The 27,855-nt window shown below is 39.2% G+C and overlaps 1 protein-coding gene across 1 annotated transcript; it reads left to right on the forward strand.

Annotated features, from left to right (window-relative positions):
* The first annotated feature begins 345 nt into the window (after nt 1-345).
* Nucleotides 346-27,813, forward strand: LOC149283757 (ankycorbin-like). The gene is made up of 17 exons (XM_089497279.1): nt 346-402; nt 484-614; nt 9,690-9,778; nt 10,486-10,550; nt 11,629-11,686; nt 12,370-12,440; nt 15,957-16,063; nt 18,720-18,898; nt 19,710-19,738; nt 21,295-21,384; nt 21,880-21,966; nt 22,346-22,400; nt 22,815-22,933; nt 24,270-25,781; nt 26,025-26,174; nt 27,161-27,226; nt 27,736-27,813. Exons 1-17 carry the CDS (start codon nt 346-348, stop codon nt 27,811-27,813), a joined length of 2,943 nt encoding a protein of 980 aa, XP_089353405.1.
* The last annotated feature ends 42 nt before the right edge of the window (nt 27,814-27,855 follow it).

The following is a 27,855-nucleotide window of genomic DNA, read 5'->3' on the forward strand; positions in this document are numbered from 1 at the left end:
GAAGGGCAATAGACGCTTCAGCCTTCACCATGTCTTTACTCAGATCATATATTTATATTTATATTTCTTTGGTATTTGCTCCAAAATTCCTTAAAAAAAATAACAAACAGATAAAACGGATCTGTTCCAGTCAACGGTTTCATTGGTCAGCTCTGTCTGCTTATTTGAGACATATCTCAGGAGACGTTAGATTTTAGCTTGGGTCAGCATCCACCTGCTTAACCCATAATGATTTCTCTGAGTGGTCTTCAATGCATTAAAGCAGAGTGCGAGAGCAATTCCGGAGCTGATCGTACGCACAGTGTGACCATCAGAAAACTTGTCTAGTTACGGCTAAATCTTACCATGTACTACCTGGTTGCTAATTTCCCTGTTAGTATAGGGATCTGTATGGGACACCAGGTACTGCAACATTGTCCTTGGCCTTCACACAAGACAAAAGGGCCTGCTAATAACGGGATGTATTTATTTTCTCTTCCGCAGACTAACGAGTGGAGCAAGAATGATGATCGTCTTCTTCAGGCTGTGGACCACGGGGAAGCTGACAAAGTAGCCGCGTTGCTGGGAAAGAAAGGGGTGGTTGCCACGAAATTAGACAGCGAGGGCAAGACTGCGTAAGTTCCCATCGTACTTGTGTCCTTCTGTTTGTGTTGCACGGTGCTGTGGATTTGACTGTGGGAAGACTCATGATGATGTCTCTCTCTCTCTATATATGTATGTATGTATGTTTATATATATATATATATATATATATAGATATATAGATATAGATAGATATATTTATTTATATAGGATTATATATAAATATATAGGATGCACCAAGATTGTTTGCAGAATATACTGCGATACATACAATAGCTTGTGGTCATGTTGGTTTCTTGTGTTATTTTTTATTATTATTATTTATTGTTTTATATATCGCCATCATATTCCATACACTTGGATCCTATAATCCATTTTTAATCCATTACAAGTTTTTGAGAAGAAGCTTCTTTGCCCTTTGTTTTGTGGGTGTCTCATCACGTAATCCCACCAGATATTTGCATGTGATAATTGCATATTTCATGGCCATAGAGAAGCAAGTAGCTGGACATTAATATACATCGCTGGGAATTAGTCTCCCGTGCAAATCCTCAGCAATTCCCTTTTTCTTTAGCCCTCTCCTGCACACCCCAGGGTGCAGCTATTTTGTGTATATTCCTATTTTTTTGTTTCTGAAGAATTCTGGAGAAAGAAACAAACATGTGGACATTGTTACACGCTTGAGTAGTTAAATGTTTGAACTCTAGTGTGTGGATCTAAATGGAGGTCACGGTTAAATGTGTAGGTTCTGTTCAGTCAACCGTAGACTGGCCACAAAAATGTTAATACTTTGCATTTAAACCAGTGTTACCAGTCTCTCTAAAGAGCATTTTATTCATATTAGTTCCGTAAAGCATTGTAAGTGTCTGCCATGTCAGATACCGACATCTCAAGCCTGCTTCTTAACTATCCTCGGCTCCAGAGATGCACAACTTCAACCTCGAGGGCTGCAAACAGGCCGGGAATTTGTGGGTCTCTGGTTAAAAACAAGTAATTTGATGATTTTATTAAATGAGATGCCAAAAATAGGATATCCAAAAATCATGGCCTGTTCACAAGAATGGAACTGTGTAGCTGCGCTCTACGCCATTATTTTGTCTTAAAATATCATAATATAATAACAAATAATAAACTTTGGCTAGATCTGCCTGCATGGAGGGTGGTGTTGGCCCTGTGTAGTGTATAGATAAATAATTGAGATTTTTCACAGATTTACCTGTGGCCAACTGAGCCATTCTTGCCAGGGTTGACGTTCCATAATTCACAATTCATATTGTATTGAGTTGCCATCTTGTCACCGGGATATTTGCTATTCAATCCATAGGCCTTTTCTTAAATAGAGTTTTTCTGCATGTTTCCTAAAGCTTTTTATTCTGTACTGTGTTAGGCGATGACATCATGAACTCTTACAGCTGCATCACAAGTTTTCTAGGAAAAAAAAAAACCCTAGAAAGATGAACATTCCGAATCCATTGTGAGCCTGAGTGTTGCTGGCATGGAAGAGCAGTTATCTTGAGCCCCTCTGTAGGGGTATTTAATATGTTCTGGGGTAAAAATGCTTCCTTGTTTCAAGAAAGGTCAACGAGTGCATTTTCTAAAGTAATCAGGCAGAGATCGTATTGAACTTTCAGAAGATCGGCCTCTCTACTTTTTGTTCTGTAGAGAAGTTTTTTCTGAGTCATATGATCTAGATAGTAAGGGCTTGCTGGCTGAAGTCATAATTCTGACTAAGAAAAAGCTCCAGGGACGAGGAGGCCCAAAGTTAAAAGCATGGATCGAGAATGACCTTTTAGGCACGTCATGGCATTTAAACTTTGGAGTGCAAGAGTGTTATGCAATAAAAGGAAAGAATTCCGACGACTGTAAAGAAATCAATACTTATGGCTTATCTCCCGTTACCCAATATGCAGTTGCAGTGATTCATGTTTGGTGAAAGATCACGTTTAGAGACGTTGAAACATGTATTTAAATGTTGTTGTGCCTGTCCTTGCAGTTTTGTTGATCATCTCTGCATTTTCTGGTCACTGATCATAATCTGAATTCTGGTTTTGTTATCATAGATTGAAAATGCCAAGAATTCGGTTAGACTTTTGTCTCCCCTGGCTTCCTCTACTCAAGCTTTAAAACATCTTAACATCTTGCACATGCTCAGTAGCACTCCTGTTGAGGTTCATGAAGCAGCAGCCAATCGCCTGTATGCTAGCAAAACTTCAGTGTTAGCATACACGTGATTGGCTGTTGACTAGAATGAGTGTTCTAGGGAGCATGTGTAAGAAGCATACTGAGGTATGCCCCCTGGTTTCAGTAGAGGAAGCTGGGGGAGGAGTTAAATCAGACAGAAATCTCATTTTCTACTTTAAATTCCCCAAAAATTGCTTGCATTGATCTGCATGCAGTAATAGCCACTGAAGTCCATGCAAGATATAACTGTGCATCTAGCTTGTTGTCTGGAGCTGATGTCTGGCCAAACATATCTCCTTCTTCAAGAAAAATAGCACAGGGTGGGGGAAGGGGCAAATGCATATGGGGGGAAGCTGCAAAAGGGGGCACCATGAACATTAAAAGGAGCCACACACTGGAAGTCTCCTATAAAATGTATGTTTTTATTTATGTGTAGATATAAATGTCTTTGATTTATCACAGACACTAAACTCTTACCCTCTGAACAACCATTTAAGAGTAAGAATAAATCTTTCCACAGCCTACCCTATAGACTACTACTAATGGCCTCGGGGTCAGTAAAGGGTCAATGACCCTAATTACAAAGGAAAACATGTGTTTAAAGGGAAAGTACGTTGAACTCCTTAAGAACAGAGGCAGCTTTACAGTTAAGAATGGAAGCATTTTTAGCACTTTTGTGATGACTTTTGCCAACACGTAGGTTTCTCACCCAAATTATATTTTGTTTTGTTTTTGTGTCTTCTTCCCCAAAAAAGGTCTTTCTTTCGATTTAATGTACATTTGTTTTTAAAAAAAATAAATGTTTTTGCAGTTATCAATTATCAGTAGTGCAGATGGGGAAAAGGGACTATAAATCTATTCAAGGATCTGTCCTGATTTTTTAACCTGACTACATGGCCAGCCAGAATCTTCTTGTAGGAGAAGCTCCTTGGAGTTGGCCCTTCATAATTGGGTTTAGTCATGTTTTCAACTCCCTCATATTACTATTCATTATGAAGGGCCAGCAGTGGCAAGTTTCTCCAGCCAGAAGGGTTGAGCTGGGCCTGTATAATGCAAGAAATCTTGCTGATTTTACTATACATTATACAGGGCCAGCCAAGCTCTTCCTACAGCAGAAGATCACTGTGGTTGGATCTTTATAATGTATAGTGAAGTCAAGGAGCTGAAACAAAACTATCCTGCAAAACCTTTGTGCTAACTCTCCCTTTAGTGAATAGATGTTTTGTTTTAATTGTTTTTTAATTGTTTTTTTCTCTTAAATCTTATTAGTGACATTTTATTGAGTTGTAAACAATTATCTTACTATACCTATGGAAGAGTCTGGCACAATTAACCCAGATTGTGTTTAGATTTCTTTGGATTTCAGAAACCCAGCCCTATGTATAGACAGGATCATCCTAAAATTCCAATACCCCTATTGTAATCAAATAACTGAACTTCCTAATTCTGACACTCCAATATGATGTTCACATTTCTTTGGAAACCACAAGTAAAAGTACTCATGGTCGGTGAGTTCCATAACCACTCAATATAATCAAAGGTTATGAAGTCATTTAATTTAAAAGGGGTTTTTAACATTTTACAGATGTTCTTTGATCCTTGATGTTAGGACTTATTCCACTCCGCAGGGAAATGTGTCTATAGATGTTCAGCGCTCTAATCAGTCATCATCTTGTCTAACTGATATAGTATGGGGAATGAACAGTCTTCTCGATTTCCTGGCCTGTTATATCGTCTGTAGCAGGCGATTCACATCTAATCCTTTCTGGAATACGTTCTCTGCACCTTTATTAGAGTCATTTCCACTTTGGGGCAGATGGGAATAATCATGCAGGATGTATTTTATATCCTTTTAATGTAACGGATAATAATTTCCATGTCCAGCGGGCATATTTAATTGTTTCATCATTCAGTACTATTTACAACGTTTGTAATATGTACAAAGTGCTGTTCCGCATGCTTTGTGAATTTAGTAACTAAGCGCAGCAGTAGAAACGTTGGGCTTCATTCAATGGCCTGTCTAGTTTGTGGAATACTTAAAAAGAAGGAGTGCTAAATTATACACAACCTCTACTTGTATATGAATTCCCTCTTTGGTATGGATATATTTGTGTAACATTAGCATTGTGAGTGCATATTTATCTTCCATATTGGGTGATTTCCCTTTTTTTGCAAACATTCCATATGATTGCCGTTAGCAGTGTATGTGTATATTTTTGTAAGGTAAGTTGACACTAATCAGCACTGGTATTCGGGCGACACTCAATATAGGGCATATTGCAATGGGTTTCTTGGACAGTCAAAAAAACTTGGCACAGTTAAAAGACTATTAATCACTAAAGTGTTTTCATTTGTCATGAATGTGCTTATTTTAGATCATACAAGCAATTTAAAGTTATATTTGGCAACACATTTTGCAATCCTAAAACTAGCAACTTGAGACTTGGTTTTTACAGGCGTAGACCAAATAGCAAACATATACCGTAGGTTATGACCATGTCAATAATAAAGGAAAACATGATAACCCTATGGAATCTGTTGGCGTTGTATAAATAAAATGTAATAATGAAAGGTGCATAGGAGGGGGGGGGGAGTGGAGAACATTCCATTTGGTGAGAACATTGTTGGCTAGATGTTCCATATTAATCATATGTAATGGACAAGGTTACTTGGATGACTTGGCCCTGTAAAGAGACGATTTGAAGAAGATGAGGAATGGAGGAAAGCTGAATTGTATATGAGTTTCTGACATATGCAAGCTAAAGAGGAATTAGAAGAGCTACTGGTTAAGGGACTAATGGAGGGGAACATTTAGAGATGAAGAACTGGAAGATGGGTTCTTGTGTTTCTCACTCTACCCGTCTCCATATGGTGCTGAGTGAGTAAAGGCAGGAAATCCAGGAGACCCTTTCTGTGTAATTTCTCCATGGCCCAAAGCTCCTTAATCTGGCCTTGGTGAACTATTTTAAGTTTCATGTATCTCCCAGATCAATTATTTAAACTGTATTAGTTTCTAGTATTAGTTGTTTGATCCCAAGAGTTGGAAATGGTTTTTACTAATACCTCCAGACTTTACAAGGGATTCATCGAAAACCCAACAAATCAACTTAAAAAAAAACCAAACCCACAAAAGACCTCCCCAGAACCTCTTTCGACTTCCATCACCAACCAGACAAAATAGATTTGCAAACTGAAAGTATGTTTTGTTAACAGTAGCACTTCAACCCAACTTTTGTTGCATATTATCTGCGTCCATCAATGGGACCAATTGTTCCTTGATGCTGCGGTCGGACAGAGCCATATTTATTATTCGTCTGTGAATACAGTAATACATATCGCAGGTGGTATGCATGGCTTTCAGTTTTAAAGTACAACCTTGCTTTTGGTTTTGGCAGACCTGCCATATCTGGATTTTTGTAGTTAATACCAGTTTACACGGGCATAATTATAACAATCGGTATCGTTAATTAGCGTGCTGGAAACATAGGCCCCGTCAGCATTTTTTACCCAAGAAAGATATTTCAGGTTTTAGGAGAGATTTTTATGAACTATTCACTGCCAAATGGGTTGTGCACTGATTCAGAGGTGGCTATTGGGGAGGCTTCATAAAGGTTACATAAAAACTGGAAAGAAAATCTGAAAATAATGCCTCCATTCCACTAAATAAATAACACAAAACACATATTTGTTATCACTGCTATCAGTGAGAATATGCTTTTTAAGATATTTGAATATTTTAAATATTTATATTTAATATAAATATTTAAAAATACTGTGGGAAAAGAAAAGACTGGCTCGGTCTTAACCACCAAGTCAGACATTCCGAGGAATGGAAGTCTATGGAGTAAATCTTTGTAAACTTGTAAAATTCGAAAGATTTGATAAAATACGTCCTCTTTGTTTTTCTTTCGTCTTGCCGTGTGTTTTATTTGGTAGTCGTTTTTAATAGAGAACATTTGAAATGACCATAACGGGTAAGAAAAAGATTACACATTTTATGCAGTATTGAAAAAAAAACAACATTGTCTGGAATGTTGGAGAAACTGTGGGCTAACCTCCAATTTAAAAAAAATATGAGAGGTTATGGATCAGTTACCCAGATGTGGAAATCCTGGCATATCAGCAACACTGGAGCTATTCATAGAAATTATACTTGTACATCCAGTAACATAGTTTTCTTTTATTTGCTTTGTAGCAAAGATATAAAGAGCCCCCACCACCATTTCTTTAAGGGACCCTCCGGCCATCCTATAGGCTTAAACACATATGACAGCTAAGTGGTCCCATTCAGTTTCCAAGTAGCCCGCTTTGCAAGTGCCTATAGAGTGGTTTTGCAGGCACAGAAAGCGCTCCGATTGATTTCAGTAGGAACACTTTTCTGCCACTGATTGGCAGGAGGGTTCATTATATTGTAGTTCTTGAGCCTTTGTCTCGAAGGGGTTAAAGGAACTGCGGGTCAAGGGATCGGTAAAGGTTAGTCATTAGCTTCTAACAGCTTAAATTATTTTTTAACAGGTTTAATGGATAGTAAAGTAATTACAAACTACTTTAATATGCATTCTTTTTCGTGAGGCTGCATTGGAACATTAAACCGACCCTTTGGGTTGGAATCGTTGAATGCATTTGTACGTTTTCTGTAGTGCATTAGCCATCCATGTAAGAACTCCTCTAAAGTATGGGGTACTTGAGAACTTCCGTGAAAATCTAGCCTAAGACATTAGATGACCTAGAACAGAGCTGTCCGAAAAGTAGACCTCCAACGTTTGTGGAACTACGACACCGAAAGTGTCATCTTGTTGTGGAACAAAAATTGACCACTATAAGATATATATATATATATATATATATAAAATAATATACGTGTACATACACTAAGGAATTTGTCCCAGAGAGGAGACCAAATCGGCTGTTATTTAGGTAAAACATTTACATAAGAAAATTGTAGGCTTCCCATTTTAATTTGTCATTACCGTATTACAGTTCCCATCTGTACCTGTTTATGAGGGACAGTCCCTCTATAAGACCCAAGTGCCTGTGTCCCTCGATCCTCGTGTCCATGTTTTGTAGGAGCTCTGAATATTTGGGGGGTTTTCTGGGTGTATCACAGTGTTCTACAGCCTTAAAAGTCGCCATAATGTGTATGGAAACAGCAGGAAATATTTTAATATTATGTTAATAAAATGTATTATTGTTCTAAATGCCTAAATGGTGATTAATAGGTCACAACGGGACATAAAACATTATGGTAACGCTTTTCCCCTTAGCTACAACTCTGACTACACCCAACGAAACAAAAAAACCTCCCAAACTCTTTGAAATGGCTATTTGAAATGTTGTAATTTATGTCATAGCTGGCAAACATTTTTGATGATTTTTTCGTTAATAAAACACTAGCGTTTTTCAACACCTTCGGGAAGCGTTAGCTACGCAGTGACTAGCCGGCCAAGATCGGAACATCATTTCAGGCATTTCAACAATTCCCCACAAAAACCACAGGGGTCGTTGGTGGAATTGAACATTAGTAGTGCTTAGCCCTTAGTTCTGTTCTTTTTGCATGAATGTGTCTGGTATATAACCAGGTCACCAATATTTTATTTTTTGTTGAGACCTTCAGCCCATCAACTGGTTAGTCAACACTTAGAGGTGGAACCCTTAGTATGTTCTCGGTCTATTACCTGGACCACTTGGTTTATATGAAGATTTTTGTGCTCGGTCTTCTTCTAGACGGACATGTTCTTCACATGATGTTCGTCTACTAGAGCTCCAGGCTACCAACTATGTAAGTCGTGCTTTCCCATAGACAAAAGATAGAAGTTTCTAGAGCAGCAGGTTAAGTTTCCGTCCGACCTGGACTTACTTGGCAGCTGACCCTACAAGTGGAGTTTTTGTATCAGATGGCTTAAAAGAGTGCTCATAAATGTAACATCTTTCAACATTCATGGTTTGTTTTGAGGTCTACATGTGCAATCCACAAGAACAATTCCTTCTAGGTGATTAATCTCCACTCCCAGGCAAATGGTTTTGCAGATCATTTTTCTAACTTTTTGAAAGCAACAAAGACCCCCCAAAAAAATACTTTAGACATTAACACGATTGATGAGATTTCCAGGCTGGATTTTATTTTCCAAAATATTTTTTTGGAAACAACTACACCTCCTGTGAAAACCAGTTACAGCTACCACATGTCTGGCTGATCAGGGTGTATTTTATGGAACTTTCCTTAATGCATTTTTTTTTCTTTTCGTAACCTAATCCTCGTCTTACAGCTCCTTACTGGAGGTCTTTTACAGTTTTTGATAAGCCCTCTTGTAACCGCAAGGCACACCACAAATTCTTTCCTCTAAACAGACAATGGAAAAGTCTTTAAGTGACGGGAACGACTCGCTGAAGTGTCTGTTCATTGTCCGCAGGCTCCCTGATACATTGGGATAAGACGCTCCAAATATTTTAGAACAATTGGTTCAGGGAGATTGTGAGGCACGGTCATTCCTGGTCATTGTAGGCGAGCGTCTTGTACCTCGAACATTTTGCATGTTTCTAGTTTCCAAAATATATCATTCGTGAAAAGGTTTTCCTATGAAATCTCTTTTTTTGAAACTTTTTGTTCCATATATACACACGTATATATGTGTATACAGTGAGGGTGTTTTAAGATTTTCGAGAGAAGTGTAAAACTTTAGGTATGGTTATTAAGTTAAGAGGAGCTGTGACTATAACATTTTACAGTGTAACTAATTTAAGTTATTTAAATTACTATAGTCTGTGTAATTTATTTGGAGACCTTTAATGTCCATTCCATGTTGAGAACAGTGGCAGCCTGTGGCAGAGCCAGCATTATCTGGTCCATTTCCTTATTACCATTGACTAGTAGCTGCTGTAAGTCGGGATATCGGGTGATATTGAGACATCTTTTCTGATTTTTGCAGTTTCCATCTTGCTGCTGCGAAGGGGAACGGGGAATGTCTGAGGGTAATACTGGCTCACAACGTTGATGTCTCATCACAAGATGCAGCAGGTAAAGTGCACGTGTAAGCTAAGAGTTAAGAATTCTACTTTTCTTTTGTTCTATTTGGGTAAATAGCAATTTGGGTAGATGATAGGTCGATAACAGCTGGCATAAGGAGAAATTTGTCAAGGTCGTGGAATAGCCAATACACAAACCTAGGAACATCCAGGCTCCATCCCTTTTCGAGATGCAGGTAGGGGGTCCCGCTGACGTCACAAGTGGTCCCGCTGATGTTGCATACTGGGCTAGTTCCACATGCAGAAAATATTCTGGTTGGAGGGGTAATGGAGCGTTTCATTCCACGGAGAAGCGGCGCTTTACCCAGAGTCTTTGGCCGAAACCTGGAGAGTTCCCAGGCGTGCCAATACGTCACGCTATCTCCTTAGCAGACAGCTGATAATTTTTTTTCCTAGTCATCCCTCTTTAACAATGGTATCAAATTTGGGGTCTGTTAAAACTCACTAGACTGAGTTACAAAGCTAAGTTTAGTAAATATGAAATATCCGTATATAGCGTTTGCTAGAGACGCCCTGTATAATTGGTTTCATGGAGAAATCCCACAGAGGAACTGCCACCATTTTGTTTTCTGTACATGTAATATATGTACGGTCGGTAGGGTGCCTAGTAATGTGAAGGTTGTGCCGGCTCCGCTTATTTCTATTAACACATTGAGTTTCCATTTAACTAATTTTGTATTTTGTTTCATTTTTCTACAGGCCGCACTGCTTTGCATTTGGCTATTTTGAATAACCATTTAGACTGTGCAAAGAAACTCCTGCAGGTGAGAATAGATATCCATTACTATCGCCGTTATTTTTATTTTGTTTGAATTGGGTTAATATTCCAAGGAAAAGCATGCGGTATTGTATGCGGTTGAATATTCTGTGTCTTTTACATGGAGGGAGCGCCCGCTGATGTTGGCGGGAACATCCGCTGAGGCCTAGTCAGCCTACACTAGAGTAACCACATCGGCCATGTTTTCCGGGACACACATAATTTTTACATATTGCTGACCAGCCCAGATAATATGCTGCTCTGCAGTATGTGTGATGTATAGACTTATGGAAGGGAACCAATTAGTCAGTTAAACACCCCCCATACCGCAGGGCAGCTTTTTATCTGGGCTGGTCATCAATATGTAAAAATTATATGTGTTGTGGAAAACATGGCCGATGTGGTCACTAACCTACGTCAGAATACATGGCTGCCCCCTCAAAGAAAATAATTAAAATAATTCAATTAATTTATTAGAAATGTGTATTTTTCATTATTTGTACCAAAGTAGTTGAAATATGGTTAATTGGACACAGACGGATGAAAGGATGAAAAATCAATGCAGTGCATCCTAATGACTCTCAAAGGGTTAACATCCCTTCCGCTTGATGTGGCAGCGGGGTATTTTATAATCTGCCCCCATATGACTTGGAGTCCATATCCTTTATTACCTGGCACCGGGGCACTGTTGGGTGAATCTGGCGCGTGTGAACCTGAGAGTGATGGGGGTTTCACCGTCTTTCGTCAGCGCTGATCACATGTAGATTGATCTCTAGATTGATTTAGACGGATACACTGCTTCTGACCCTTCAAAGAATGGCCAAATTCCGAGCGTGTTTTCACCATTCAGGAAATCAGGGTCTAAAGGTCGCTCGCATTCCTTTACGGTTATAGAGAGTGTTTCTAAGCCGCTGCGTCACCGTACAGGCATAGAATAGTGATTGTGGGAATTTTAAATAAATTTTTTTCCTGTTTTGATAAAATGTAATAATTCAATATATTATTATATGTAATATATTTATTAAATACATTATTAGATATTTATATATAAACCATTTATTTATTTTTTCCTCTTTAAACTCTAGTCAAAGACCCCAGTTGACTGCACAGATGTGGCTGGGAAGACCCCGCTACACTACGCAGGTAAAATTTCATTTCTTTCTATTCTGTTTCTTGCTCTTTGCCATGAAAACTTAACGCTGCTTTGTATGCTTTAATATATTATATAGTTCTTCTGGGGGATCAGTCTAGTGCCCCAGTATTCGTCCCCAGGGGCGCTATTCTAGAATGTCCAGATTTATATTACTTATATATATATATATATATTTATTATCATTTCTGCTTAATTATTAGCATGCCTTAAGTAAAAATAATCTATTTTAATTATTTAAGTAGCTATTCTAACAAAAAAATAGAAATGGTGCACATGCATCCCATTGCCCTTGTGTCAAGTTACTCGGATAAAATATAAATATTGTCAATCAAGAGTTAAAGACCCAGGTCCTCTCAATGCCTCTACAAGGACCCACCACTGGTTTCACTGATACCCCACCCCCCAATGGAAACAGTCCTTGGTCTTATCTTAAATTCGGGAGCCATATGCCTTTCCCATGCCTGTTTAAATCCCCTTGCTGTATTAACCTCTACCATTTCCGCTGGGAGACTGATCCACTTATCTACCACCCTCTCAGTAAAGTAAAACTTTCTTACATTACATCGAAACCTCTGACCCCCTAGTTTTAGATTATGACCTCTTGTTTCTCCTTGGAAATACCCTTGCATGGTAGAGATCCCTGCTGTTCTGATCTAATACTCTTGCTTTTCAGTTGCCAATGGCTCAATACCAGCACTGCAACTCCTGACAGAGCAGAGATGCCCCCTTAATGTGAAGGATGCGGTAAGAACATATTGACTTAAGGTTATGTACTTTATTTAAATGTATTATAATTAATAAGTATATAACTAAGTACTGCTGCAGAACATATCAAGAGAGAACACACTTGGCATATTCCGCAGCGCTGTACAACGGTATTTAGAAAGAATACCTCTGATACCGGATTTCATTGGCCATCGCACCGGGTTTTATTATTATTATTTATTGTTTTATATAGCGCCATTAAATTCCGTAGCGCTGTACAATGAGTATCTCACGACTGTTTACTGCTTTATCGGTCGTGTGTGATAGCTGAGAATCACTAGGGCCCGGTGGATTAACGAGTAGTTATTTCTTGATGATTTAGAAAACTGTTCCGGGTATCCGAAAGAAATGTTTCAGCTTAAAAGCTTGTGTACCGGAGATTAACTGTTCATCCGGCAGGAAATCCCATGGCCTACTTTTTGCTGATCACTTAATAATTTTCCATTATTTTAAGGTTTAACTCTTATTAGACCTTATCTATTAGGCAAGAATCTATCTTTCCTGCCTGTATTATTATTATTATTTCATCATTATTTGTAAGAGATAAAATATTAAAAAAATAACTAGTTGTTAAAAATAAATAAATCCAGGTGAAATAAAAAGCAACAAAGGGCTTTCAAGCCGTGGGACTAGTTTGTTACTCACATTTTATCGCGGATGACCCGTCACCTACTGAGCTTTTTTATCATTTGTTGTATTTAATTGTATTAATTAGTGGGATATTTGCTTTGTTGAGATATACTGTGCCGCTGTATTGTGCACAACACTTTAGACACTATTCCCTATTGTAGCCAAAAAATAAGCACGAGTTTCATTAAATGCACCCGTTGTACAGCGCCGCGGAATAGGAGGGCGCTATTTAAAACAATACATAATAAATGGCAGTTTTAAGGAGTACAAGGAAAATGTTTCATTAAAAGTCTGGCAGCGTGCGGAAGATAATCTCTTATCGTCTGGATGACAAATGCATTTAGACCGCCAGACTCTAGCCCCCCGCGGTGATTTCATTACCAGTAACTATAACGTTACCGCGTTCTGCGTCTGACCCTCCTGTCTTTCGTTAGTGACTATTAAATCGCGTGATTACGTTCCCACCTTAATCTTTTTGTTTGCGGCAATCTTGTACCGTGTATTAAGCGTATACATTAATCTCTCGACCAGGGACACGTCTCCCAACACTTCAAACGGCTGACGAGGGATAGGTTTGTTTAAGGGGGGGGTCATTAGAGGAATAGCTAAGACACGAGGGACGTGAGGCTTTACCAACCTATTAGAAACAGAGAACTTTGGGATGAAAAAGACTTATGTCCATTAAGTCAACCCTTCTGTCCTTCCTGATTTTGATAGAAAAAGAAGCCAAAAACCCCAATAAGCTTTTTTTTAAAAAAAATTGCCACTTAGGGGAAAAAATTCCTTCTTGACTCCGAAAGGCAATTAGATTTCTTGTTGGATCGAAAAGCTCTAAAATATTAATGTTTATTCTGATCAGATGCCATTTAGCAGTTAAGTAGGAATGTATCCCCTTTTTTGAGGCACATTTGGAAATCGTTCCAGTAGTAGATATTTATTTTTTTTTGCTTTCTTCTGGATAAACAGCGAAGTGGAACTTGATGTAGATCTGACATCTTATTCTGTTCTCTGGAGGATTGAAAAAATCTACAAAAAACTTATTTTTAGATGATGGATGCTATAAATTTATAAAGACAATGACATTATATATAAAACATCTGTTCGAGGGCATAACACTGAGTTCTTGGTGTAGAATTATACACAATAGTGGCTTCCCTGCCTCGTGAATGAAAAACCTAATAATTAAGTAAAAATAAATTGTTACCGCAGCAAACATAATCCTGTAATATCAGGCAGCGCTTCTCGTCCGTTGAGGCAATTCTTGCGGGAGGCGAGACCGCAGCAGAGCCGACTGCTGACTAACCCGGCACATGTCGTGGATTAAAATGCACTTCAGAGAATCCCCAAAGGACCTGGAACCGCTCCTCGCCCCCCTGGCTCATTCTTGAATCATATTCCGTTCCCTTCGTGCTCTGAGGACCTTGTGTCTTGTTGTGTCAGTACGGCTGATTTAAAGGGACAGGCATCTCGGTTTTGGGGGGGGGGTTCACGATATAAGATCTGTAAGTTTTTCCGTCCCGTACCCGAGACCTGGCTGGGTTTCATCTGGAGTCTCCGGGTCAGTGTCTTCAGTCTCAGGGCATGGGAGCAGAGTTTGGTCATACTCACTCCCTATTGTTTCAAGTAGATTGTAATGTCAGGAGCAAGACTCAAAAGCCCACCATTCCTGCCAAGAACTTTGTATAAAAGCACTAAATGGCTAGATGGCAGCTTATGGGCCAGGTTCTCATCTCCTGATGTATATCTATGTATTAATGCATATTTGTCATGTGTGTGATAACGGCCCCATTGTAATTGTACAGCGCTGCCTAAGTTGTTGGCGCTTAATACATAAAAGATAATAATAATAATAAAGTGTGACCTAGCCTTCCCGGTGAAGTTCCCAAACTTGTCTCTGTCTCTTGGGTTTGCCCATTTTGCTTGATGGCCGGTTGGCCGCATGGAGGCCAACAGTAATATTACTGACCCTTTAAATTTGTTAATAAAAAAGTGACATACTTTGTGTTCTTATGTGAAAGTCTTAGACATGTCAATATTGTCATACATGTATTTTATTATTTCAATGCCCTCTACCGTGGAGGGCTGTCTCCACTTGTTTGCTTTAATATTCTGGCACATTTTTTTTTAACTTGGAGAAGTTTGGAGAATTTGTGTGAAATTATCAATTATTTGTTGTGCTACAAATATTAAAATGAGCCGTAAACTAATATTTTAAGAGATAACCTAAGGTGTAAGGTTAGGCCTAGGGCAGCACTGCCTACTGCCCCCTCCACGTCACCGTCCTTCATAGTGTGTGTTGGGATGTGACGTCATATCCCGGTAGGAAGGAAACTATGGGGGACGGTGCCGACTCAACACAGCCCTTCATAGAGTTAATGCCTAACAATTCTAACAATTACACTTTTACCTCTTGTATAATACACCCTAAATCCCTCTAGATTGTAAGCTCGTTTGAGCAGGGCCCTCCTCGCCTGTTGTTCTGTAAGTCAAATTGTTAGGTTATATACTACTTGTTATGTCCTGTTAACCCATTGCACAGCGCTACGGAATATGATGGCTCTAGTTAAAACAAAAAATAATAATAACAATTAAAAATTAGTGTGGCCCCCACACATACATTTTTGATGAAGTCAAAAAGAGCTATTTTTCTACTATCGAAGAGTAGCCTAGCTTCAGTGGAATTCTGTAAGAGGCATTGCCTAGGCAATCTAGGCCAGAAAACACCACCGATTAAAGTTAGAGAATGAAACTTCTGTGTCATTGAGCTCCTCCCCCAGCTGCCTTGAATGAGAACAGGAAGCATTCCTACGTAGACTTCTTGCACATGCTCTGTAGAACTCTTCATAAGCTGTATTTGTCTTACAGGAAGGAAATACCCCTCTGCTCATATCGATTTTACATGGACATACAGAAGTGTTGAAGTATCTCTTGGATCACAAAGCTGACATTAATTTGAAGGACAAGAATGGAAGGTAAATACTCAGAGAAGGTTTAGACAAATCTTTGGATTAATATCGCTAAAGAACAAATTTTATATAAAAAAATGTCAAAAGGGAAAATTGTATCTGCTATCTCTGAACAGAATGGCACCTGCTCGCAGTCATCTGGCACCCTTAAATTTTAATTCCCTGCAGTAGCCACACGAAACTATGCATGGTGGATGCACCCCAGAAATAGGGAGTATGGGTTGAGTATGAGCCAAAGGTGTGATTGGCTGGCGCACCTGTTAAGCCCCCTGTCCTGGTCACCTAATGAATATCTACCAACATTCCATTAATGGTCCGTAGATCAAATACAATGTTACACATTATTCTGCCACTCAATTAAGTCACACTTTGCCCAAATGACATGCTTTTCCCCGAATGTTCCAGACCTGTGTATGCTAAGCTGCTATGTGGGACATTAGCAGGAACAGCTGAGAGCCTGGACATCTACCTATTTGTCAGGACTGTTGTTGAATGTTTGGGACTGTTGGCAGGAATGCCCAATGGACCCCACACACACATACACACTCAAAGGCGCATGTCTTATGTTCTGCTCTGCTAGTCATTTTGTAAAGTAAGGCCATCCTCGTCTTCTAAAAGAAATGTCAGGGTATAAAAATATCTAAATTACTGTAGCAAGTTTAGGAAATCTAAATTACTATAGCTGGTTTAAAATACTGTACTAAAGCATGTCATCTGTCAAAGTTATACAGCGTTAACAGAGTTCTATGAACTCATCGTGGAAGCAGAATTTACATGTGATTAGTAGATTATTAAAGGCAACATTCTTGACTCTGTTAGTGATGAATGAGAAATGTCTCTGCCAACACAATGATATATTTCTGCTGATAGGGACTGATGTACAAGGCACACAGCAAATAAATCCCAATAATAATCTATTAAAACAACGCACCCACCTGTAGTCTACAGAATTAATAGCGTTTTTCATACTTTATGACATCACATTTTTACAACGGAAAGTAAAGAGACAGAGGGTAAAAAAACAACATTCTAGACAATCACCATGAATGACAGTCATTAGCATATTTAAATTTAACCAATTGAATGAAACTAAATAAATGAATTAATAAGAATGTATTATTATTTTTATTAACATAACACTTCTGCTTACAAGGAAAATGTTATTTAGATGCGTGGCTGCAGTTGGCAGGATCTTGTGTCAGGGCTCTTCATGTGCTGCATGGGCGCCTTGCTCGGCTCGCGCATGGATTGACGAACCAAGCCTGTGGCCCGGCTCGGCTCTTTGCCGCAACATGGGAAGACTTGTTCACCTCTACATGTCACACACTATGTGGAGCTCCTTGGCCCGTCCTTTTCATTTCATGTTAGATTATCTAGCAGGGTTCTGTGGATGGATTGAGATGGGGTAGTTTTTGGTAGCGTCTACATGCATGGTATCAAGTAATGTACATCGATGAGGAGCACCATGTGGGTATATCTGGTAGCGCTATATCTACCTTTCAAGGACTGTCCTTTTAATGGACTTTGCCTAGGTCTGCCATAGTAATTAGCTAAATGAATTACATGATCACAATTAAATATCATGGTGTATATGAGACAGAAGGTTTAGCCGGCATTCCGCAGAATAGTAACACTCTTACTCCACGTAAGCGCATCCCGTAGATAAAGGTCAGATTGTTTCAGTGCTGTACTCATAGCTTGACATTATCTCATTGAAGAAGAATTTAGGTTGGGGTATGTGTTTGAGGATAATACTGCAGGTTGGTAGATTAATGGTTGTTTGAAAAGATTTTCACTAATGGTATAAGAGATCACATTAGCTCCTGAAATCTACATCTCTTGCATTCTTTGAAGATGAGACATCTTGTCAACTTTTTGAGGAACGCAAAAAAGGATTTTTTTGGTAGTGGTAAAATCTGCGCAAGTCTTTTTGGGTAAAATTGCCGATCTACACAGTCAGTAACGATGTATTCTGGCAAATTCAATCGCGGAGGCAGCACCACCACTGGATGGATCGTGGTGAAAGTGCCTCTATTCCATACAACTTGACCACCAATGGTCGTACCCCAAATTCTTCATGGACTTTGCTGGGGAGATAGTCCGTAGTTTGAGTGTCCACGTATGTGCAGATACCTTCCAGTGCTTGCGGGAGTCACTGGTGCCTTGGAGGCATTTTGTGAAAAGCCCCATCACAAGCTTGTTGCTGCCTGCCTCGGACCATTTTCAGATATTGTCCTCTTCAAGTTAAACGCTTCAGGCTTTGTACACTTAATGAAATCCATTGTTACACCTCCCCAAACAAACTATACACAATGTTGTGCCAAACCTTTTTTTTTTTCTTAAAGATTGATGAGATAATGTTAGTTTTTCCGCGGATCCCTGACGTAAACTATTAAACTAAATATTTTCAATGATCAATAATTTCATGGAACGCACTTGAAATCCTCCACTATCTCACAAAACCATGTTATTGCGCAGCCGCACTGTCGGCCAGCCCGAAGGCACACTAGGGCCTACCTGACACAAATCCCAGGGCTACAGATCACATTTATCAATAGGGATATAAATCAGCACAATTAAATGTTTCTTTGTTCTCCAGCTAAAATTATCAAAATTATTAGAACGTTTCATTGGACCAATCTGTTGGTTTTCTCCTTCCTAGGACTCCATTAATTTTGGCATGTGAGTCTGGTAACCTCAATATGGTGGACATCTTAGTGCATATGGGGGCCGACCTCAAGGCAACAGATGTTCTAGGACATGACGCTCTTCATTATTCTAGAGTGTCCGGAAATTCGAAGATCGTCAACCTCCTTCTGTCCAAGCTCAGCCAAGAATCAGGTATGCGTGGCAGTCTTCATTTTACGTTTGCTCAGCAGATCTCACCAGAGACTGGACTATGACAGACCCGGACTTACATCACATTGTCTTCTCATTATTATGGTTTTTGACGACCAAAACAAATGTTGTTTTCTGTGTCATTCCATTCAATCAACCTCCCTGCCATTATAAGGGGAACACGAGAAACCCAGCACAGCTGCAGAAATGTTCAGTGACTTTTATTTATTCCACGATAGAGGCACGTAAAGTGTTAGTATTTCTCAGGAAACATCAAAGCATTGAAATAAATCACATTACTGCAGCTGCAAGTGAGCTGGGTTTACTGTGTTCATGGTTTTCAGAGGGGTATCAGCAGGGATAGGCCTAAGGTTAGTAGCACCTGGGTGCCGGCTTTCTTTGTCTCCTTTCTATAACCAACACACATACACTCTCTCTAACACCATACACTAAAACCCACACTTACTCTAACACCATATGCTAGCACACACTCTCTCACTTACTTTGTACACAGCCTATCTTCAGATTAATTTACACATCACCACCGCAGGGTCATATAACCCTTTATGTGCCGCCGCAGAGCACATCGGCTACTAGGGAGCCCAGGTGATGTGACCCACCACATCCGCCTCAGCTCGCCACTAGGTATCAGTAGGATTACATGCCATGTCTAGGATATGGTGTTTGATTCATAATGCAACATGCAAGGCATATGGCAAATCGGCTTATTCAAACAGGAGTCGATTCGAATTAGAAAATATATTGGAATCATTTCTAGCTCTGTCAATTCAATCATTTTATTTCTTTTGTACAGGCATGAAGACCCCAACAAAGCCAGTCCAGGTACTTCTTTTTGCTAAGAGAAAATTATTTTAATTAAAATAATTCTGGGTTTATTTACACTTTAAAAAGTATTTTCCTTAGTGATAAGCTTACTCTTTTAGAGTTATTCCATATTATTTCTGCGACTGAAGATAACCAAGATCCTTTCTCTTTCCATCTTTAATATTAGAATATAGAAATGTCTGTATCCAATACTGCATGTAATGAAGACATCTCCTTTTCACATACACATTGTACACTTTGCTGTTGGGCCCCCACAAGCACTTTGGACCATTTAAAAATGGCAGCTACTCTGTGGACATTTGAGTCCGATGCCTAGCTGCACCTTTCCCTTTCTCACCAATCTGTACTCGTCTGTTACCTGATATATAAGGGGCGTATTTACTGAAGGGCAAAGTAGCCATGGACATGTTTTCTGACACTTCCAACTCATGTATAGACTCATTTATTAACGTTTGAGTGATGCAGACTCTGCTGTTGCCATGATGTATGTAAATGCCAATGTGCGCCATGAGATTTGTAGTAGCCACAGCTGCAGTGTTAAGCAAACGAGACGCAACGCAAGCTTTTTCATGCTGTCTCCTCTTGGCTGATCCACTTTCATACCAGTTTTTGAAAAATTCTAGGGGATCTCTCCAAGAGACAAAGTATACCCCAGACACAGAACGCCTTATTGAGCTTAAAGGCATAACAACCATACCTCACTGATGAGGCCAACCAAGGCCAATGTCCATCTGGGTCATTGGTCCTCTCGTGCAGAGGAAATGTACTTTGCGTTTTAGGTCTAGACTGCCATTGTGGGCAAGATATTAAGTTATTTTCTGTCCTTGTCATCTCGTTCTTCTCGTAGCTGGTCTTTCACTCAGTGGCATGATTGGGAATGCCAAGTTGTCTATCCATTATCACCGTTCAAAAAATTAGAGATGTATACTCATGGTCCCAGACTCCAGATCCAAATATATCAAGATTGCTAACTCATTGTGACCGATGAATTACATTTAATCCGATTTATACATAATCTACTACTACATTTTATATCTCACCATTGTTCTATACATTGTACTAGCCAATGTTTGCAGGGCTGTAGATTAAAAGCGGTATTATTTTTAATTTTTTTATTGTACGAGATGCACATACAACAAATTTATATAATGTGTAGATGACATTTGTAACCGGTTCCTTCTAAATACGTAAATCCCATTCGTTATTGAATATATCCGCATTATTTTACACCTGGTGTAAATTGTGATTAGTAGAAATTTAATGTTTTGGATACATGTGAACATTTCTGTTTAGGTTTGGGTTTTTATTTCTTATGTATTTCGAATAAACACAATGAACCATTTGGGGGTTTAAATGTGGCAGATTCCCATCATACCATTTGTACCACTGATGGGGCTTCCAAACCCCACTGGGATAATGCCGGCACTTTCAGGCAGCAGTGATGTGGCCCTTTAGTAAATATGCCCAGTAGTTGTAGAACTGTTTAGAAACTTGCTTGATCTTTACTAACCCAACTAACAGAGCTCAATTTTTCTGGCCTATAAAACTTCCAGCATGATCAAGTCACTAAATTAAGTTCTGAGAGAAGTGGGACTCCAAAAAAGCGCAAAGCTCCGCCACCACCTCCTATCAGTCCTTTACAGGTAAAACATATTTATTGTCTGTGTATCCAGGTATCGTTTTACTGCATACAATGCGGGGTCAATGTTTGTCTGTATATCTGTGTTTTATTTTACCGCAAAAGGATAAGTGATGCTTTCAGCGATAGCCCCGCTGGGTATTCTGAACCCATAACTCAAGTTCCAGTTAACACAGGAACAGGTAACATCGGTTAGAAGAAGAGCAGCAAAGGGTCTTTACCAGATATTTTCTTGGATTAGTTAAAAAGGGACAACTTTAGTTGTTTCCAAAGGATTTTTTATGATCTTGATCGTTCCTCTGCTCCACAAAGATAGACAACCGATAGCAGGAAGGCAGGATCATACAATATCGCTAAACTAACAGAGGAGCGAGGAACATGGCGGGTGGGTTCAGGGCATTTAACACATGTCAACGAGTTTAGCCTTACTGATAAGTTCTTGAAAAAGCCAATAAAAAAACAAGACAGCTAACTGATTTTATTCTTTATTTTTATCAAGCTAAGTGACATGTCCACCCCGTTGTCATCAACATCCACACCACTGTCTCCAAAAGGGCAAGTGTTCTTCCCTGATCAACCCAGCAAGGTAATGTTTAATACATGTCAGAACAAAGAAAATGTAACTTTTAATTTAGGTATACTACTGGCATAACCACCGTACCAAGCGGTAACATGTTAAATGAATAGATTGTAAGCTCACAAGACCAAGGTCCTCGTCTCCTCCTGTACTAGTATGTTGTAAAGTGCGTTCATCTTGTTGTCAGGTTGTGTCTCCTCGCTGCCTCTGTTGTAATATGAAATCCGCTGCTGCTCTATTAATAAATGGAATATAAAATGTTGGGTTTTTTGAGCCACTTGACTGGTTTGTCGAAGCCTTTTAGATGCAGAATTTATTTCTCTTTTATTTAGCCCAGGATAGACAGTCAGAATAAATAATCTCATTTTGAATTTTGTTTCGTTCTCAGGATGACTCTGCTGCCTCCAGACTGGAATATAAGGACAGACTGAGTGACAGTACAGGTGAGGATAGCCTGGAGCCGTGTGTATCGGAGAGTCCTCTAGTATTGTACTCCTATGCGTGGATTCCGATACCTACTCCTATACACTGGCACGAAGTTGAGAACGGTTTCATGTTTATATCACACCGGTCATCCGGCTCTGCCGAACACATTGTCACAACCTGCCCTAGGACAGAACCCCCACCCCATGCTTTTAACTGCACGGGGTCAGCAAATATGCCATTCACGTCAAATTCTACAAAAAAGGATTCCACAGACACAAGTTAAAGCATGTCCAGGCCCACCGACTACATTACAGAGGCGCACGTATAGTTAAAGGGAAGGATACAGTATTCAGGTTCAGTAACGTTCGTTTATCGGAAGGGGTCTCTTGTAGACACGCTGGATGTGACTTTTTATTGATTTTCAATTTCAGGGGATGACAGCCTGTTTGATGTAAGCTCAGAAGCAGAGCATCAAGACGCCGTTTCATTACTCCAAGCAAAGGTTGCTGATCTCACCTTATTAAACAAGGAGTTGCAAGAAAAGTTGCAGGTATGTAATGCTGTATGTTCTGAACAGTAAAAGTATTTAAGTTGTATGTATCCATACTGTTCTCCAATCAGAGTTTTTCAGTGGATTCCCTAGTACACAGCAGTAAACAACTTTACTTCATCGAGTGCCCCTTGTTTCCTATCATATAGTTATGACCTTGTTCGGAAGGTCTCTGGACCCGCCAGCAGTACCCAGAAGAATACAAGACCCATTAAGAAACGCAGCCTTAGATTCTTGAATGAGAATTTAATGGCAGGAAAGAATCGTCAGGCCCATCTAGTCTGCCCGTTTTTCCTGCTATAAAGACTCGGGCGTTAGGAAGTCTTTGGGCCTGTCCTAGATTTAGGAGCCATATGCTGTTGACATTTCTTTTTGGCTTGTGTTGAATTGTTTTTGTTGAATTTACCCGATGTAAGTAGGAGGACTTCATACATCCACGTTGTCTTTAAACTATAATTTTGAATCAGTCCGTAAAGTCCGAAAAGGTCCTTGCATAAAAAGAATATATAAATTGTGTATGTATTACTTACATATTTCATATTTTGATGAAGTTGCAGACCTCAAAGTGCCAACGTGTCATGCGCTCCTGTTGTAGTGAGTGTTGTTTTCACCTTCCATTAAAAAAACAACCCATAACAAACACAAGCATATACTCACATTCACTTACATGCATACTTATATATATACATCTACACATACATACTCACAAATACATATACACACACGTAGATACATATATATATAATTTTGTTGACGGATAAATGCAGCAATCTGAAGAATGCAGAATTTTGGGCTGGTTAGAAAGAGATCCATGATCTCTGGAAACAGTCAGTCGGCAACTTGGTCGTATTCCTCAACAGAGTGCTTGGCGTGCCCATTGTGGGCCGCGGGCCATTGGTTTGTCTTCACTGTGCTGCACAACTTCAATGGATAATCACCATCTTATTTTAGGCTGATCACCAATTTTTTTTTCTGTCCTATTAAAGGTGCTGTTCCAATTAGGCATTAATTGTCCTCTCTAGGACGTTTAGCAAGTGAACCTCTGCAGATTTCATTTTATTCTTTCTTCTGAACAATCACATGTCGGTGCCTCCTTTCCTGTCACATGGCTATTATGCATGCCCTGAAAATTTTGTAATAAGGCGATAATGGGAATTATACAGCAAATGATGCATTTGGTTACAAAAGTGTTATATTCCGGTATAACTGCACTTTTAATAAATACTCATCTCCACGAAACCATGATTGGAAAGGAGGTGGATTGTAATTCAAAAAGAAGCATTTTTTTGCTGAAAGGTGTTTGCCATAATCTTTATTCCCTATGCTTTTTTCTCAGGAGAAAGTCAGCAATGAGCCCGTGGTGGATATTAGCTGTGACTCGTTTCACTCCACACAGGCTGAATTAAGCATGTCTCTCTACAAAAATCAAGACGCAAAGTCACCCGCCGTCACTTCTGAGAACTCCGACGTTTCTTTCGATTCCCAACCCGAAACAGCAAGTAGTGAACTGAAAATGAAGCACCTTGAGAAAGCTGTGGAAGACTTGCAAAGGCGGCTAAATCAATCGGAAGAGGAAAGGAAGAAGTTGGAGGATCGGATGAATTCCGTCTCTTCTAGTTTTCGGCAGTCTGTTGATTCTGAGGTTTTTGAAGAGCCTCCAGAGTTGATAAAGTATGAGCTTCATGGATTAGAAGATAAAAACCTAGAAGGTGCGCAGGAAAAAAACGATGTGCCTGAGGAATCGGAGGAATTACAAGAGAACGCTAGAACAGGTAAAGAGGGATTGTTGCTACTTGAAGAGTTAGAAGCATTGAAGAGCGAGTATAAGGATGCCCAAGCTGAAAATGAAAGGAAAGAGATGGAGTTGAGAGATTTGAAACATCAACTGGATACAGTAACGGAAAGCATGGTCAAGCTGGTGTCTGTGGAACAGCAAGAGGAAAGGGAGAGGTCTTACCGTGCTCTTATAGAACAGATCAATCAAGAGAATGTTAAACTAAGTGATATGTACCAAGAGAAAGTAGAGGAACTGGAGAAGTGGCAGAAAGAATTAGAAAGTCAGAAGCAGTTGGCAACCCAGGAACAGGATAGACAAGTAAAGGACGACATGGCTCGAAGAATAGAAGAGTTAAGTAGACAAGTAAGTGATCTGTCTTTGTTGTACAGCGAAGCCCAGGTGGAAGTTGAGAGGACAAGGCAAGCTTCACGGGATCTCCTGCTTGACTTCATCCAGAAAGACGAGCATGCCAAAATTGTGCAAGAAATTAAAGAGAGCAAAGAGAAAGTGGAGAAGGACTTAGGTGATCTCATGTCGGAGCACACCAGGACTCTAGAAGAAGTGTGTCAGCTGAAACAGCTAGAGAAGGAGATGGGGAACTCGCCGCTGGTTTCGGAGCAAGTGAAGGTTATTGATGCTTTAAAGAATACTCTTGGCGAAATGGAAGTGGAAAGAAAGGAGCTACGAGTGCAGCTCGCTTCCAAGGAATCTGATGTCAGCCGTTTACAAGAAGAACTGGAAGAGCAAAAGTGCATCGCGCAGGAAACAATGGTCGTTAGAAAAGCTTCTGAACAACGGCAGGCATCTCTAGAAGAAGAAATTAGCACTTTGTCGACGGAGTTAGCAGACCTTATGAAGGAGAAAGAAAGGTTATCTATGAACAATGGACAAGTGGCAGTGGAACTTGTGCAGTTAAAGGGGGAAAAAGAAAGTTTGCAGTCACAGCTTAGATCAAAAGAGCAAGAAATTGACGGGTTTCAGGTGAAATATGACAAAGCCCAGGAAGAGCTGAATGAAATAAAGAAATTTACTCAAAACACTTCAAAATTAGAAGAAGAAAAAGATAAAAAGGTGGGTTAGTGCATATTTCATGTGCTGTATATGCTAAAAGATACCGATCATAAATGAATATATTTATATATATATATATATATATACAAATGCTTTATGTTAAGTTTAACTGTTTAGTTCCCTTACAATTAAGACAAGCAGATAGTTGATTGCATGCACATTTTACCCGCATTTTCTAGGCCATGGCTTGATATCATCATCAAGGATTGTATTAATAGAACGTGTTGCGGTGTGTACTTGCAGATAAGCGAGTTATCCAAAGAAGTGAGTAAATTGAAGGAAGCGCTAAACAGCCTTTCTCAACTGTCCTTCTCGTCAAGCACTCCGAAGAGACAGAGCCAACAGCTGGAGGCCATGCAGCAACAAGTCAAGCAACTGCAGAACCAGCTGGCGGTACGTATATACCACGCAGAGACCCGTCTGACAAAGCTATTAGCCAGATTACGGCTGCTTCAGGCTGCAGTTCTACCAGCCTCGTGAAGAAAGGAGGAGAGAGAGCCAAAGTCAAGCCAGCTCAAACTCTTCTACTTCAGCTTTATGGTCCCTGCAGGCATCCGTATTGATGTACGAGAGAACTTTCCTTATGGAATCCAACCTATGGCCGACTCGCCAAACTCTTATCCAGATACATTGTCACGTTCGTCTTAGACGTAACTTTTTTTTTTTTTGCTCTCTCAAGAACGCATTCTCAGATCTGTGTTTATTCTGGGAATTAAAGAGCTCTTTTAACTCTCCCTTACATAAAAAAAGGAAAGCATTATAATTATTTATTGTTTTATATAGCGCCATCGTGTTCTAATTGATGTATATTGGATTGCAAGCTTTCAAGACTACCTAGGTCTCTTCAGGATTATTATACCTGAATGCCTAAAGAAGGGACCTAGATAATCTGGAAATCTTGCATTATACAATGCATTATACGTCAATTACCCAATAAAGGTATAATTTTTACCAAATCTACCCTCTCTCTCTCTCTTTCAGTGGCGAACACAGTAAAACTCTATACCTTTACATAAGAATAGCATAATAGTTTTTTTTCTCAGTTTTTTGGTTACAAGGTCTTTTCACGTCAGTATTTCACATTTTATGTTTATACTCTTTTAATCACCTAAAACAACCTGATATCAAGCCATGTTGACCAGCTGACAGTATGATGTCAGAGCTTTTAGCATCACAAGAACCAAAATCAGCTGCCACCAAATGGGTGCAATAAGCTAAATAAATATATATGTATAAACATTCTAGAATTCTGTTACTATACCATTTTGTACCGAGTCACTTATTTACTACAAATAGGTCTGGGTTTTATTTTTTATTTATAAAAAGCATACATGAATACATTTAAACTAAAAAAAATTTTTTTTATTATTTCATTTTAGGAGACAAAGAAACAACACCAGGATATTGTGTCAGTTTACAGGATGCATCTTCTATATGCAGTTCAGGTAAAATATATTCTGAAAAATGTCTTCCTTTTCGCACATAAGCAATAGAATGGCTTGGTCTTAAGTACCCATCTGAAATTCTATGGAGGAACTGACGTTATTAGCATTGACTTAACGAATCAGCTCAGGGAACGTCACCGATAATAGCACATGAGTGACAACAATGGCGGCCTCCATGTCTGCAGATAAAGGGAGTTTATTGGAACGAAATAAAATAAAACAATGGGAGACTTGGGCTGTAGATGTTATTTTTTTAAACTCTATTCTATTAAATTTGATAGGTTTATTGGATAGATCTCCAAAATTATGTTTACAATTGCTATATTTCACAGGGGTTTCAGTTCCACATTTGTCGACTATCCTTTATATCCATATATCAGTTATTGAAACTGTTACTGGTCATTTTTATAAATAGAAAAAATGATTTTTATTTCTTACCTTTTTTAACGCATATTAACAAGCATTTTATTTATCATGAATAATAATGACTTTTTTTTCTCCCTCTTCAGGGTCAAATGGATGAAGATGTCCAGAAAGTGCTGAAACAGATACTGACTATGTGTAAAAGCCAATCGCAAAAGATATGATGGATAAACTCACATGAGGACGGATAGTTAATATAGCATTGC

This window comes from Sceloporus occidentalis, unplaced genomic scaffold (genome assembly GCF_023333645.1).
Source record: "Sceloporus occidentalis isolate IW3139 unplaced genomic scaffold, rSceOcc1.0.p SCAF_101, whole genome shotgun sequence".
Lineage (NCBI taxonomy): Eukaryota > Metazoa > Chordata > Lepidosauria > Squamata > Phrynosomatidae > Sceloporus > Sceloporus occidentalis.